The sequence below is a fragment of the Rhineura floridana genome, chromosome 2 (assembly GCF_030035675.1).
Source record: "Rhineura floridana isolate rRhiFlo1 chromosome 2, rRhiFlo1.hap2, whole genome shotgun sequence".
NCBI lineage: Eukaryota > Metazoa > Chordata > Lepidosauria > Squamata > Rhineuridae > Rhineura > Rhineura floridana.
Window position 1 is genome coordinate 229,128,039 of NC_084481.1, and position 15,832 is coordinate 229,143,870.

General features: G+C 42.3%; 1 protein-coding gene across 6 annotated transcripts in view; it reads left to right on the forward strand.

The window, feature by feature from the left end:
• Positions 1-15,832, forward strand: part of KTN1 (kinectin 1) — a 146,339-nt gene that overhangs the window by 39,339 nt on the left and 91,168 nt on the right. For all 6 annotated transcript variants that reach the window (XM_061612467.1, XM_061612470.1, XM_061612465.1 and 3 more), the window contains 2 exons: positions 4,342-4,899; positions 8,605-8,742. In XM_061612467.1, coding sequence (XP_061468451.1) covers positions 4,377-4,899; positions 8,605-8,742 — 661 coding nt within the window. In that variant the 5' untranslated portion in view covers positions 4,342-4,376. The remainder of the gene's footprint in view (positions 1-4,341; positions 4,900-8,604; positions 8,743-15,832) is intronic.

Consider the following 15,832-nt stretch of genomic DNA (forward strand, 5'->3'; position numbering starts at 1 on the left):
CCCCCCAAAAAATAAGCAATAGCAACAACAACAAAAGTGTTCCCTCTTCTCTTCCCCCTGTCCTGTCTTTTTAAAAATTGCTCCTTTCTATATGGCATTCAAGGCAGCAAGCAAATACAGTAGGGCCCCACTCATGTGACGGGTTGTGTTCCAGACCCCTGCCTAAAAGCAGAACTCGGTCAATAGAATGGAGCCCGACGCCCGAAAAACGCCATAAAAGCAGAACAAGCGCTGTATGAGTGGGGCCTTACTCTAATTGAAAACCGCTGTATTAGTGGAATGCTGAAAAGTGGGCCGCCGAAAAGCTGGACCCTACTGCATACAGTTGTTTTGGTTTATTATATTTTATTAAATTGTATCCCATTGTTTGGCCTTCAAGGGACCCACAAGAGAGGGTACTGCATTAATGCAGTGGAAGCTCTATAACATGTCTCGTACTGCAGATTCGGATATTTCACAGGTATGATGATGTGCCCCAAGTAAAAAACTATACAGTGCAGTGGTTTTCATTATAACATGGAACTCCTATAACACGGGTGCATCCTTTGTCCCCCGCCCCATCTAACAAGCTTTCATTGTATCATCCAACGGACTGCCTTTGAGTAGATTCCGACTTATGGCGACCCTATGAATGGGGTTTTCATGGTAAGTGGTATTCAGAGGGGGGTTACCATTACCTTCCTCTGAGGCCGAGAGGCAGTGACTGGCCCAAGGTCAACCAGTGAGCTTCGTGGCTGTGTGGGGATACAAACATTGAAAACAGAGCTGGAGAAAAAATAGTAGGCAAGAATTTAAAATGGGCCAGAAGTCTTGCCGGAACAATAAAAGTGTTAATCATGTACCTTAAAAAACAAACAAACCATAAATGAGGGACCAACCTCTCGGTGGGGGGAATTCCAGAGATGAGGGTGTCATAACTGAGAAGACCGTATCCCTCATTCCAGGTAAAGGTGTTTGTGTCCATGGCAGTGGCAGCAGCATGCAGAGCCAGGCCTTTGAACACAGAAAGAAAGCAGCCCATTGACTATCCTAGTCCCCAGCTATTTAGAACTCTATGTAATAACAAGCAACTTGATCTGAGCCAGGAAATAAGCTGGAAGCCAGTGCAAAATTTTAATGCATCACAACAGATTTTAAAAATGTAAACTAAATCTGCAATTCAAGGTACAAAAGCAGCTGCTGTCAAAGATCTATGTTAAAAGTCAATCCCTAAATACGCTTGCTGTAAAAGAGTGGCCAGCAAATTAGTGTTTCTGCAAGGTGTTGCATTGTCTTAGTCCCTGTTGCTCATGTCCAGCCACGGTGATTCGGGCAGTTAGGGGCATGAAACGGGGCTTTGGGCTATCTGAAGAGCTGAGCAGATGCACATTAGTGGAGGTGTACACTCGCTTGAGAGTGTGTTGGTTTGTGGACAAAGAAAAAGAGGGAAATGGCTGTGAGAGTTTTAGCTTTACTCTAATGGTAGTGGACACTTTGAAACAGCTTTGCACTTTATGATGAATACTGACATGCAAATTCTGCAGCCATTGCAAGACCATCTGCATTTCAGAAGGCATGAGATAAAAGTGCTTCCGGAAGCTTTGGCTGGCTGAAGATCCTGGAGCCATATTTACTGTGTGTTCAAAGACACACCTGCTCTCTAAACATTAGATAGAGAGCACGGTGGGGCTTCTGTGAAAGTTTATGAATTTTTCTTCTCGACAAATGAGCAAAGCTGCTGCCATATTCTGTCGTGAAGACCAATCCCAGCCCCCATACCCTTGTGTGTTTTACGTTTTCAACTTGTTGAGTAGTACTTTTCTGAATCTCTTTGGAGCTGTGCCATAGGAGGTACCTGGGCGTGGCACCAAACGGCCTGAACTGTGAACTTGGATAGTGGAGAAGGAAGTCGTTGTGTTCCAAACTTGTGTGTCATGTGAACAGTTTCACAGCTGGCAGGGCCTGTGCATGGTTCCTCGCAGGAAAAAGGAGGGCAACACCCATTTCAAACCAATATTTCGAACAATAGATTGTAAATTTCATGATAAGATTATATTCAGTGATTACCATGTTATTTAAAAACATGTTTCTCAAAAATTAGGCTGCCCAAGAGCCCTCTGTAATATATCTATATCCTCCATGGTGCAGAGTGGTAAGCAGCGGTAACGCAGCCGAAGCTCTGCTCACAGCCGGAGTTCGATTCCAACGGAAGGAGGAAGTCGAATCTCCGGTAAAAGGGGTCGAGGTCCACTCAGCCTTCCATCCATCTGTGGTCAGTAAAATGAGTACCCGGCGCACGCTGCGGGGTAAAGAAAGGCCGGGGAAGGAACTGGCAATCCCACCCCATATATACGGTCTGCTTAGTAAACATCGCAAGACGTCACCCTAAGAGTCGGAAAACGACTCGCACTATAAGTGCGGGGACACCTTTACCTTTTTTATATCTAATCTCTATATATCTAACCCATCTTGATCTGGGATTCACCTAAAGCAGATACAACTGCTCTTGGGCATCTCCAAGAATTATACTGTTATAGGCTTCCTTATTAAATTGCTGAAATTTAAAAATGAATTCTCAAGACAGGTCTGTCACCTCATTGCCACTAAACATCAGGGGTGATGGTACATCTTGTCTGCGGTTGCTGTTTCTAGTTCAGCATGGCTCAGTAACATGGCAGTGGAGCATACGCACATATATTACTGAAGTTGTTGTTTCCCACTGGAGACGAGGATAGTTGTGCTCTTGTTGCATTGACTTAAGTTGCTGTAACTTTTACTGTAATTGTGGAACCCTTTTAAGCTTCAGATGAGTGTCAAGACTTTGGGAGAAGGTTTTGTTTCCCTTCTTTTGTACTCAGTTGTTTATCGTGCTATTTTTTTAACTGTATGAAACTGATTTTAGTAATTTGGATTTTTTAAAATGTTTGCTATGTTATATATTATGGATTCTTATTTCTTACCTTGTAAGCTGCTCTGAGTTTATATTCAGTTCTTTATAAAATGTCGAAATAAAATGTAATTCTGGATTGTTAAGTTTTTGTTTTGTTTTTAAAAAAGCATGCGCTTCAGAGCACATTTCAATGAACTAGTTCAGGGGTAGCCAATGTGGTGCCCTCCAGATATTTCATCAGCCCCAGCCAGCACAATAGGGTATGAAAAGAGCTGTAGTCCAACAACAGCTGGAGGGCACCACATTGGTTACCCCTGAACCAATTTATTATTTTAGTGGGATGATGTTGGATCAGCAGTCTTAAAATATCAGAAGTCCATAGGGTTCATTTGCTTTTCCCTCCAACTCGAAAGAGATTTGTCTCAGTCTTTCATTGGTATACTCCCACATATGATTATGCTGTCATCTGGATGATTTCAGTTCATCCAAGAAAGGGTATTAGGCAAGTGAGGGTTTGCCTATGTGAACAAACACTAATTTAGGGCTAGAAACTAGGTAGTCTTTAATATAAGAACATCAGGAGACCCCCGCTGGCTCAAGCCAGTGGCGCATCTAGTCCAACATCCTGTTCACAGTTGCCAGTCAGATGCCAAGCAGAACCTAACCACAAGAACACTCTTCAGGTTCCTTCACACATGTGAGATGCTTCCTGTACCTTTTCCAAGACTGTGGCTGTCAGATTTTTTTGTTTTCAGGAAGTCTTTCCACATCAACTGGCCTGCATGTCTGTAGTAGGAGCTTTGGGTGCTGTAGGAGATTCTGTGGAATATGTGTAGTTGAGTCAGGCTGTTAGTCCATTGAGCCCAGTATTGTTTGCTCCAACTGGCAATAATTCTCTCAAATTTTCCCCAGCTGTGTGCCATGTAGGGCAGCCAGGGATTGAACCTGGGACCTTCTATATGAAAGATGTGTGCTCTGCCACTGTGCTATCGCCATAGAACAGAGGTGAGGGAACCTGTGGCCCTCCAGATGCTCCTGGACTCCAACCCCCATAATCCCTTGACCATTGGCCATGCTGACTGGGGTTGATCGGAGTTGGAGTCCAACAACATCTGGAGAGCCACAGATTCTTCATCCCTGCCATACGATGTTGGGGTGCACACTGGTTGCTGTAGAGCTCTGGCCAGCCTTGTTGAGCCATACCACTGCCTCACATGAACTGAGAATAGGACCCAAACATGCCCAGCCTTTTTTCCCATAGCTGCGCATTGCTGTGAAGATAAGTTGTTCTGGGCTGGCGAGTAGCTAGAGAACCTTATCTGCTACTGATAGTTCTCATTTCACAACTGCTGAATAAGCATCCTGGGAATCCCATAGCTTCCTGTGTTACAGCTTTAAAAATGAACTATTTTCAAGGAACCTTTCTTAAATAGCTTGCTTATTAGCCTCTTTTTTTCTTTTTCTATTTGCAGATTTATTCTTATAGGAAGTACTTAAGAAAAGCACAATGGAGTTCTGTGAGTCTACCTGTTTAATTGTCCTTGTCCCCTCTGTTGTGATTGCCGTTATCTTCCTCTTCTTCTGGCTTTTTATGAAGGAAACGCTGTATGATGAAGCTGTTGCAAAACAAAAGAGGGACCAAAAGTTTCCACCTGCTAAGACTGATAAAAGGAAAGCAGAGAAGAAGAAGAGCAAGAAGAAAGAGGCCCAGAATGGGAACCTCCACGAGTCTGACTCAGAGAGTGCCCCTCGGGACTTCAAGCTATCTGATGCTTTGGGGGCCGAAGAGGAGCACATCCTTCCCACCCCTTTGGGTGTGACGGAGGCCCCCAGCAGCCTCCGAGAGCGCAAGAAGAAGGAGAAGAAACGCAAAGGCAGCCCAGAGGAGCGTGCACCAAAAGAGTTGGATGGATCCAGGTCTGCAGGGAAGAAAGTAGAGCCGGTGCCTGTTACGAAGCAGCCCACCCCACCGCCTGATGCAGCTGGGATGAAGAGGAAGGCAGGACAAAAGAAGCAGAAGAACGGAACAGGTATAGCTTCATGCCACAGTTTGTGGTTTGGTGGTGGTTTAGCCCACTCTGATTTGTAAGGTATTGGGATGGATTAAAAAAATAACAAAATGGCAAAATATCTTACCAGGCACCTGGTTGGCCACTGTGAGAACAGGATGCTGGACTAGATGGGCCACTGGCCTGATCCAGCAGGCTCTTCTTATGTTCTTATGTTCTTATCTTTACTTGTTCTTCTCATCTGCATAACATAAGAACATAAGAAGAGCCTGCTGGATCAGGCCAGTGGCCCATCTAGTCCAGCATCCTGTTCTCACAGTGGCCAACCAGGTGCCTGGGGGAAGCCCGCAAGCAGGACCCGAGTGCAAGAACACTCTCCCCTCCTGAGGCTTCCGGCAACTGGTTTTCAGAAGCATGCTGCCTCTGACTAGGGTGGCACAGCACAGCCATCATGGCTAGTAATCATAGCAATGGGTAAATTGCCCAAGCTTCATTCCTGGTTTAAAATACTAAGGGCATTTCCAGACTGTTGCTATTTTACAGTTGGGATTCAATCGTGTGCCAGCAAATTCAGGTTGCGCAACTAAGAAAAAATTGGGCATTTCTGCAATAAAGTAAGTTAATAGGAAAATGCACTGGAAGGTGTATGAAAACATTTGCTTGACACAATGTCAAATAGTGTCCCTGCAAACTTTGGGCAAACAAGTCAGGATGAATGCTCAGTAAACAACTTGTCTGAAAGTGACCTAAGTGTTCAGCTATAGAACCCTTTTGTGACACGTCCAAGAGAAGTTTGGGCTTCATAGTCTCCAGAAGAACTCCTGCCTAACTTTTGCTCCCTCCCTAGTGTTGGCTTGTTGATTTCTGCTCCCCGCCCAGTGAGTGCACATGCCTTGTGTTGAACTGTAGTAAACCAGCATAGTAGCTTGTCTAACAGTACTGAAGATGGCTAGATAAAGTGAGTGCAGAATAGTTTAACCATGACTCTAAAATACAAGTGCAGTTTTTAACCCTGTGTTTGATCCCTACTCTTAAGATATAGTAAAATACTTTCCAGTATGTTTGAATGGTGTCATCATGGGTTCAGGATAAAAGCTCTTGCCAAAGCATGCAATATTTCCACATTTCCAGATTATTTCTGCATCAACAGCCTGTGTTGCAATTGGTTCATGTTCTTGCTTTATCCTAGATTGGTGTCTCTCTACCCATTACTGCTCCCTCCTGTTACCCTTTTCTTTATTTTTACATTAAAAGTGTGCTTCCTCCAATGGTAATGTTAGGTTATAGCTTTTTAACACAATTGCTGTTTCCTTGTACAAACAAAGTGAAACAAATCTGTGCACAGGTGTTTCAGGCAATATTCTGTGCAGCTGCTGATTTAGAATTAAAATTTGTGCTTGACTCCACATATTCTGGCCATTTGGTGCAAATGTACTGAAGTAGTTGATAAAGGACTTCAGAACTTGGTCCTCCAATTTTTTAAAACATTTTTTTAAAAATTGAAAATATCTAATTAAATTAAATATTTTTTTAATTAAACAGTTTATGTATACTTTAGTTTTGGGGGGACTTTTTATATTGACATAAGATGTTTTTCCTGTTCTCTTCTTGTCCCTACCCCACTGCCATGAATGGGTTATAGACTTGTCCCCGCCACAAAATTTATACATGCTTGTTTTAAAATCCAGTCAGTGTGGTTGTACAAAAATTGCAAGTCTCATTTTTGTACGACAGCTAGTAATATAAACTGTAATCCGTTTTCATGTTTGTTAAATCAACTACATGGAAAAAAAGATATGGTACAGATGTCATGGTATAAGAGGGTGCAGGGTGGGAAATATGCCCTTTTCCCCTGTAGACTCCTACTTATTCCACCCCCTCCTGGAATGAGTGACAATGAACATAGGTGTGTTTACTCTCCTTTTATTTATTTGTTTATTAAATTTATATCTCGCCCTTTCTCCCGGAAGGAGCCCAGGGCAGCAAACAAAAACAAAAAAAGCATTTTAAAACATCTTAAAAACAAAAGTCTTTAAAACATATTAAAAGCAAAACATCTTTAAAAAGATCATTAAAAAAACAACTTTAAAAACAACTTAAAAAGCAATTCCAGCACAGACAGATTTTTACCCAGAAGTAGCTGTGAGGAAACTTATTGGTTTGGCATGAGAGTCTAGTACACACTGCATGTTCCAGAAAACCCCAAGGTAAACAATATTTGGATGTCTGGGATGGAAAAGGTGAATATGTTGTGAGATTGTTTATAACATTGAAAAAGAAGGTATTTTCTCTTGTGGATCTTGATTGTTGATATGGCCTCTTACATTCACTTTTAATGATTGCCACCAAGGTGGTGCTGTGAGGTGGCCTATATGTTGCAATTTTGAAGTATTTTTATGTTATTGTTCTGATGTAATATCCTGTGAGGTTACCTGCCCTGTCTTCCTAGACCTGAGGCATAGCAGCTTTGTGGACTCAGTGAAATGCAAGTCAGGCAATACTTTATAAGAAGTAGTAGTTTCAAAATCAGGTGTTGAATAAGGATGCAAACTTTTCTGCTTAAAATTTTCTGACTTTCATGAGGAATAGGCTGTTTAGTGCTTCATTAAGTACTTTGCTATATAAAGTTTCATCTTAGTATGTAAAACATTCACCCGCTATCTCTTATAATGCCAGGCTTAACCCATGATGGTTTTGCACTTCCTGGTTTCATTAAAACAAAACTTTGCCTTGATCTGTGGAACGCAGTTTCAAGAACAGAGATATATTCTGTTGGTCCAAGGAAGCTTTCATGCTATGCAGAACTTGACCCCAGATCCAGATGTTCACAGCAAAAAAAGTAAAAAAAATAGTTGTGGTATGACTAATCCACTGTGCATCCTTGGTTGCAGTTCTGTGTCAACTCTTCTGCTGATCTATATTTAAAGTCTTTCACGCAGGTGCTTCTGATAAATAGCAGTTGTAGTTAGTTGGTCCCAGGCTATGGTCTGAAGGCACATGAGGCCAGCACCTGCAGGGTTAGGTCTGGTCAGTGCCTGGATGGGAGACCGCCTGGGAACATGTGTAAGCTGCCTTGGGTTTCATGAAAAAAGAAAGGTGGGGTATAAATGTAATAAATAAACAAATAAACTAGTTAGTGCTGTTTCTTTTAAGTATTAGCAAAATGTAGTGCTGATCGGAGGGGTTGTGTATGGAGGAGCCTGCATACTGAAAGAGGCATAGTGGTAGCGTGTGTCTGATTAGGGCACAGTGATTAGGGAACAGCACCTTTCATAGTGTATTTATTAATTGCCTAGCACAGGGCAGTCTCTAGATTACTTACAACTGAATTTAAAAACATCCAGAATTGTATGTAGGCTTCCTGTTGACGAGTGGGGTCACCCATTTTGGGGGTGCTGACCAGACTTGCTTCTGCATCATTCCCAAATGCAGCGTGTACCTTTTGGCTTTCCTACAGGGGTGAATTCATTACATGATGACTGAGTAAAGGAGACTTGGAAATTGCTAAAGTAGAGGTTATATCTCTCCTGTATCTGGAGATCCCAACAATTAACAATTGAGCCTGTTCTTACCTGCATAGGCTCAGCCTGGGTTCGTTTTTTTCTTGGTCTTGCTGGAGTGTGACAGAATGTTGAGGACTGGCTTGATACATGACTATATACATATTCACACACACTACTTTCAGATTGCTATAAAAGCTGATGTGTCTCATCTTGTCTTTTATAGATGACCAGGATGCCAAGACTGATTCATTTCTACCCCCAACTAAAAAGCAAGACCCTCTCCTGTTGCATCATGAGATAAAACAAGAAAGTGTATCAGGCAAGAAAAAAGTTTCAGCAAAGAAACAAAAAACAGATAATGGTAATTTACATTGCTCTCTTGCTTCCTCTCCTTCCTTTTAAGTTCCTTTCATCATAACTAAGGATGTACGGGGGACTTCCAAGGGCTTAATTTTCAGAATTTGGACTGTGGATCCTGACATACATTCCAAAAATGTTTGGGAAGCCCCCCTTCCCGATCAATTCAGAATGGTGATGAGTTGGATGATAAGGAGCCTATTGCATCCCCTCAACCCCCAGGGAAACAGCAACAGCAGCAAGACCTCTCATCTCCCTTTCTCTCCACCCCCATTGAGGTGTGCAGTGTTCTGGGTGCTCCCAATAAAGGCAGGGAGAGGTGTGACACATGGGGACGTAGGAAATTGCTTTATACTGGGTCAGACCATTGGTCCATCTAGCTCAATATTGTACACACTGACTGGTGGGGTCTCTCCACGGTATCACACAGGGGACATTGCTAGACCTATTTGGAAATCCTGGGGATTAAACCTGCAAACCTTCTGCATGCAAAGCAGATGCTCTACCACCAAGCTACAACACATTGCTACCTCTACCTTGCTGTCAGGCACGGCTTTGGCATTGGGGCAAAAGAGTGAGTGAGTGAAGTCTGACAGGTGCTAGATGAACCCTGATATAATTCCAGGCCAGAATTGGGGAACGTCTGCACTTGCTTTGCATTTGATCTCCCAGTTTAATTCACTTGCATTAGCTATTGACAAAAACAACAGTGTCTTATAGCACCATGAAATGTCTTCTGGCAAAAGTTTTCTGACCTGGAGCCTACTTCATTTGCACTCACACCAACAAAGGCTTGTGCTAGAATACCTTTTTAGTCTTAACGATGCTACAAGAGCCTTTGCACAAAAAACAGAATAGAATGACTATCCCTCTGAAAATTACCACTGATTGTAAGTCTTTAATAAGCACGCATTTGCTTAATCAGCCTCAGGCTGGACCCTTCAGAATGGAAATGCATGTGGGTGTGCTGTTTGCATTCTCCCAGGACATTTTGTTTCTGACTTCAGGGTTGCTCTGCTCAAGCAAAAAGTGTTTAGGGGCAGATTAAGCTTGAGGTAGCCGAACAATAGTTCACTGACATATTCGATGCAATTTTGTTTGGGCTAATTCAAAACCTAGTTTGTTGAAGTCTATTGATAGTCATTATCTCACAATCAGCATCAAAGAAAGTAGATAGCAGTAGCTATCCATAAAGGTTGGATGACCTTTCATCTATCTATATTGAATGGCTTGTTGACCTATACTGATTGGATCTTGCTAGCTTTGATTGATAGACTTGTAAATGGTATCGCTGCTTTCATTTTGTTACATTCATATCTCTCCTTTCTTAGTGTGTGCACTCATGTTTGATGCCACATTGCAAATGGTTCCTCCCTGCACTGGTTATGTGTGCATGCGCGTGCATGTGGATGTCAGTGTATTTATATAATTACACTCTTTATTATATGTATGGAGTAGGAATGGGGGAGAAATTTGACTCGGTTCTCATTTAAAGCTGAATCTATCCAATTCACACTTTCTGAAACAATGTGAGAAGTACAGACATCCTTCGAAAATTTGCACTTATCTGACATTTTGTTGTCCAACTGAACAGTGTTTACAAAAATACATATATTGGGGAAAATGTGCATGAAACTGAATATATCAGTGAAAATAATATACAAAAGTGCATTATATGACGAGATTGCTTGCAAAAATGTGTACGTTGTTGTTATGTGCCTTCAAGTCGATTACGACTTATGGCGACCCTATGAATCAGCGACCTCCAGTAGCATCTGTTGTGAACCACCCTGTTCAGATCTTGTAAGTTCAGGTGTGTGGCTTCCTTTATGGAATCAATCCATCTCTTGTTTGGCCTTGCTCTTTTTCTACTCCCTGCTGTTTTTCCATTTATTGCCTGCCTTTTATTAGGCCTAGGTCCTAGGGTGGGTTACAACAGTCTAACATTCAGTATTAAAAGCAATTAAAACAAATTTCATTCAAAAGAATAGGATGGGTGCTGCAAACATAAACCTCAAGTGCCAAAGGCGAGGGTAAAGAAGTGCATCTTTAGCATTCTGTGAAAACTGTACAGTGAAGGTGCCAGGCACATCTCTGTAGGGAAGGAATTCCACAACCTGGGGGCTGCCATGGAGAATGCCCTCTCCTGGGCCCCCACCCCCAAACTTCTGAGGGTGGTGGAACTACCAAGAAGACCCACTCTGCTGATCTTAACAACAAAGAGGGTCTGTCAAAACCTTTAGTCAAAACTGCCTACAGAAATGTGGTTACTATCACACTAAAGAGAAATTTACACTAAAATGCTGAAGGATTTTCATGAAGATTTTTTAAAAATCTTAAATTTCTGCAGAATTGTAGAGAATTTTAAGATTTAGAAAAATGGTAAATGGAGAGAACCAAAACTGACAGACTCTTCCATCCCTAGTATGGGGTATGATAGTTTCATTTATTAAGGTTCTGTCCTGACTTTCCTCCAGGTAGTGTACACAATTCATTCTCGCTCTCGCTCTCTCCTCCCCTCTATTTTATCCTCACAACAACGCTGTAGTGTAAGTTTGGCTGAGAGATAGTGACAGGCCCAAGGTCATCCACTGATCTTCATGGCTGAAGGGGAATTTGAACCTGGTCTCTCCAGCCCTTGTGTGAGACTCTAACCACACCACCACACTGGCTCAGTCCTACTCACTGTTCATTTCATGCAACCTGATGAAGCGGGCACTTCTGGCCTATGAAACTTTATCCACCATAAACCTCTTAGCAAACAGACCTCTTCATCTGCTTTATAGCTCATCTTAATGCTTAAGTTCAAGAGAAGCAACATTTTCTACTTCTCCTGTTACTGTTGTCCTGTAAACTGCTCAAGGCGGCAGGGCTCATGGGTTAGTAACGGTGTGTGAAGAATCCAGGCAGCAGCTTTATGTCTGAATTAATAGCTGCACAAGCCACTCTCTGGTATTGTCCTCTTGGTCAAAGTGAGTGGCCTGGAGATGGTCAAATGACCCTCTTAGAAATGGTGGAAACAAGTCCACATGGAACAGCCACGCTGCAAGGTTACTTGTTCTCTTAGGTGCAGAGGGGCCTAGTTAAGATATCATGGTCAGACCATCATTTGTGAATGTCTCATGGCTTTGCCACATCTTGTATATAGATTTTCTCTTCTCTTTCTTGCTCTGCCCAACCAGAGTTTGCTGTGACATTGGACAACCATGGTTGCCACTAACCATGCTTCAGACCATGGACTGAAAGCCCACTTCATGGTTTCAAACTGTTGTTTTTATGAAAGCATTTTGTCATGCTTTTCTGTATTTAACAAAATGACCAAAGTATCTGTTGTTTTCAATTTTGAATGTTAAATGAGATTTAAAACAAAGCAAGATAAAACTGATAGGAGCAACACATAAAATGACTAGCAAGGGGTTTTAAGTTTGCTCAAGCTCCAGTCAGGCTGAAAGCCTGCCAGAATGAAAAATGTTTTCCCTTGGTATCAGAATAATGTCAGTGTGAGGACCAAATAAGTCTCCTGGGCAGGGATTTCCAGACCCTGAGTGTTGCACGTGTCCAAGCCAAATGCAACCTGGAAGGTGGCAGGAAATGCAAAAGGGCTTCTTCAGTTGATCTCAGTTAACCAACAAATTCATATGGAAGTAGATGGACCTTGTAAATGTTTTGGTTCCAAATTATTTAGGATGTAAAGGTAATGACCAGTACTTTGAAGTGGCACAGATTGCCACTGAAGCTGGAAGAACATTGGGTGCTTCGGAAGGTTGCTCAGAGGCAGTTCTTGGTTGGTGGCAAGCATATCTTTTCTAATCTAGACATCATGGCATGCTATAATATGGCAAACCAGGAGAGTGAGGAGTGAATGAAAGAGCCAGGGGTCCATGAGCCTGCAGATTGCTAATGATTGCCAACCACGGCTTGGCTGTGACATCCTATACAGGACAGGGAGAATGGAAGCTGAATCTGTGACCTGCACGAGGCCAGGTTGAGAACAAATTTGAACCCTATGTAAGTCGTCCCCCCCCCCCGGAAGAACTCTCAGGATATAGAACTAGTATGGGTTGATTAATGCTTTCAGATAATAAAAAATCATTTTAAAATTAGTATCATTTTAGGGATCTTCCACTCCCTTAATACTAGTGTGCTATACACCGCAGATTGTGCCCCATGTGATTAGAAAAAAACAGGACGTTTCTATGTAGTCTTATCAAAATGTTGAGGTGGGGGGGTGGGGAGCAAGAGCTGTGCCTAATGGCAAGCCGAGGCATGAGAGAGTTATGCAATGGGAAAAGGAAATCAGATGACTAGCTCTCTTCGTTCCTAGATGTGAATCTGGGTGGCAGTCGCTCTGTTGAGGCCTGTTAGTGCAGTCAGAAGCAGTGGCAAAGCTTCCTGCACTGCGTTGCTGTTGGTTGTCAAAGCGCAAGGAGTGATGCTGGCGGAAGGAGTGTTCAGATATGTTGTATCCCCCAGTCCCACAGCCTGCAGGAGACATATAGGAAGTACCAGTAGTTGTAGCTTGAATCGTGTAGGGGGAAAGACACAAGGTGAATATTCAGAGTGCCTATAGTGCCATCTGCTGGATTTCCAGTTTTAGACAAGGTTCCTGTAAATCTGATGGCCTAATCTTTTTGTGTGTGTGTGTGTGTGTGTGTGTGTGTGTGTGTGTGTGTGTGTGTGTGTGTGTGTGTGTGTGTGTGTGTGTGTGTGTGTGTGTGTGTGTGTGTGTGTGTGTGTGTGAGAGAGAGAGAGAGAGAGAGAGAGAGAGAGAGAGAGAGAGAGAGAGAGAGAGAGAGAGAGAGAGCTTTTGTTGAGAATCTGATTTTAGTGTAGTGAATTTCCACCGCTATTTTTGAAAATAGAGTTTTTTTTAAAAAAAAGATTGTAAGAGTGATAATTTATTGATATTGCCTTCAAAATATCAATATTAATATTGATTTTTTTTCCAAGCGGAAAAAAACCGCGGATTGGTAAAAGCAGCAGCTAGCGGATAAAGAATGAACTTGAATTGAGGCCAGCCTGTTAGGTCGGCGTAAGCTTTCGAACTGGCACCAGCCAACAGATCCCATCCCTAGTGGGTGACAAGTAAGCCAGAAGTCCAAGTCGGTGGCACACTAGCAGCTCCTTATGCCTCGGAGTGGCCTTGCCTCGATTGTACTGTGCCGGGGAGTAGACAGCTGTGTGGCTTTCAGTGCTGTAGCTGGCAGCTGTACAGTCTGCATTGGCTGTGCCATATCTGGCACCCATTTATTTATTATTTGATTTGTATCCCGCTGTTCCTCCCAGCAGGAGCCCAGGGCGGCAAACAGAAACACCCAAACACTTTAAAACATCATAAAAACAGACCCCAAAATACATTAAAACAAAACAACATTAAAAACATTTTTAAAAAAAAGCTTTAAAAACATCTTTTTAAAAAACGCTTTAAAAACATCTTTTAAAAAAGGGTTAAAAACATATTATTAAAAAAAACATATTAACATGCAATTCTAACACAGACGCAGACTGGGATAGGTCTCAACTTAAAAGGCTTGCTGAAAGAGGAAAGTATTCAACAATTTAATATTTTCATTTGTTCTCTTCCACGCATAGTTGTGTGAATATTTTTTGTGTGTACACTCAACTCTGCGCCACTAAATACCTGAAAGATCATTTCACCCTTTATATACCCAGTTAATCATTGCACTCTGCAGGTGAGGGCCTCCTGAGATACCATCTTACCATGAGGTCCGTTCCACACAACATCGGAAGCAGACCTTTAGTCTAGTGGCACCCACCCTTCGGAATTCCCTTCCCTTAAATATTAGACAGGCGCCATCTCTATTATCTTTTTGGCACCGATTGGACCTTCCTCCTTTAACAAGCCTTTTAAGTAGAGACATTATCCCAGGCTGCATCTGTGCTGGAGTTGCTTTTTAAGATGTTTTTAAACCTTCTTTTTTAAACAATATGTTTTTAACCTGAGAAGTCATTGCATGCCTCGGACCAGGATACCTGAAAGATCGTCTTACCCTTTATATATCCAGTCAACCACTGCACTCTGCAGGTGAGGGCCTCCTGCAGATGCCATCTTATCAGCAGGTCTGCTCTGCACAATATAGGAAGTGGGCCTTTAGCGTTGGGGCACCTACCTCTTTGGAATTCACTTCCCTTTCATGTTAGATAGGTGTTGTCTCTGTTGGCTTTTTGGACCTTCCTCTTTCAACAAGGCTTTTTAGGTAGAGACCTTATCCCAGTCTGCATCCATATTGGAAGTGTTTTTTATCATGTTTTATATATGTTTTTAGTGTTTTATCACCTCTTGCCACCCTGGGCTCCTTTTGGGAGGAAGGGCGGGATATACATTTAATAAATATATTAATAAATAAACCATGAACTTGAGTAGTGTTGCATAATGCATTCTGATGAGGGCCAAAGTTCTTACCCATAACTTTAACATTATCTTGGGTAAAGTTAAAATAAGCTGGAATCACTTAGGGTTTTCTTTCCTTGATAGGGTGAGTGTGTGCATTTCTTCTCATGGTGTGTCACCAACAAATTGCATTTTTGAACATTTAGACAAAATTAGAATAATCAAGTGGTATTTTTTAATGCTTTGAATAGTGTTGGCTGTGATTTTCTGTTCTCATTTGGGCACATATGAGCCCATTTTACAGTAAAACTAGGAGCACTTTCTACTTCTGATGAACATTTATGGTAAATGTGGTTTTAATATTGTGCACAACTTGAGGAGCAGCCATTTTTATTTGAATGATTCACTTAAGAAATGTATATTCTTGGATTTAATGCTGGTAGTTATCCTGTTCCATGTGAATAATCATAGTCCAGCTGATATGTGTTAACTGCCACATACTACTAGTTTTACTTCCCCCACTGGCTGTCCTCCAGATTTGTTGGACTACAACTCCCATCAGCCCAGCCCCCATGGCCAAGTGATGATGAGAGTTGTGGCCCTCTTGATGTTGAGCGGCTACAAGTCAGAGTTTGCATGCTTCGTGCAGGTCAGTGTGGTCCCATTGTAGAGATACAGGGAACTGAGGATTGGCAGCAGTGCAGAGGGTGGTGGAATTGTAAGTGTCTTGAAATTGCTTCTG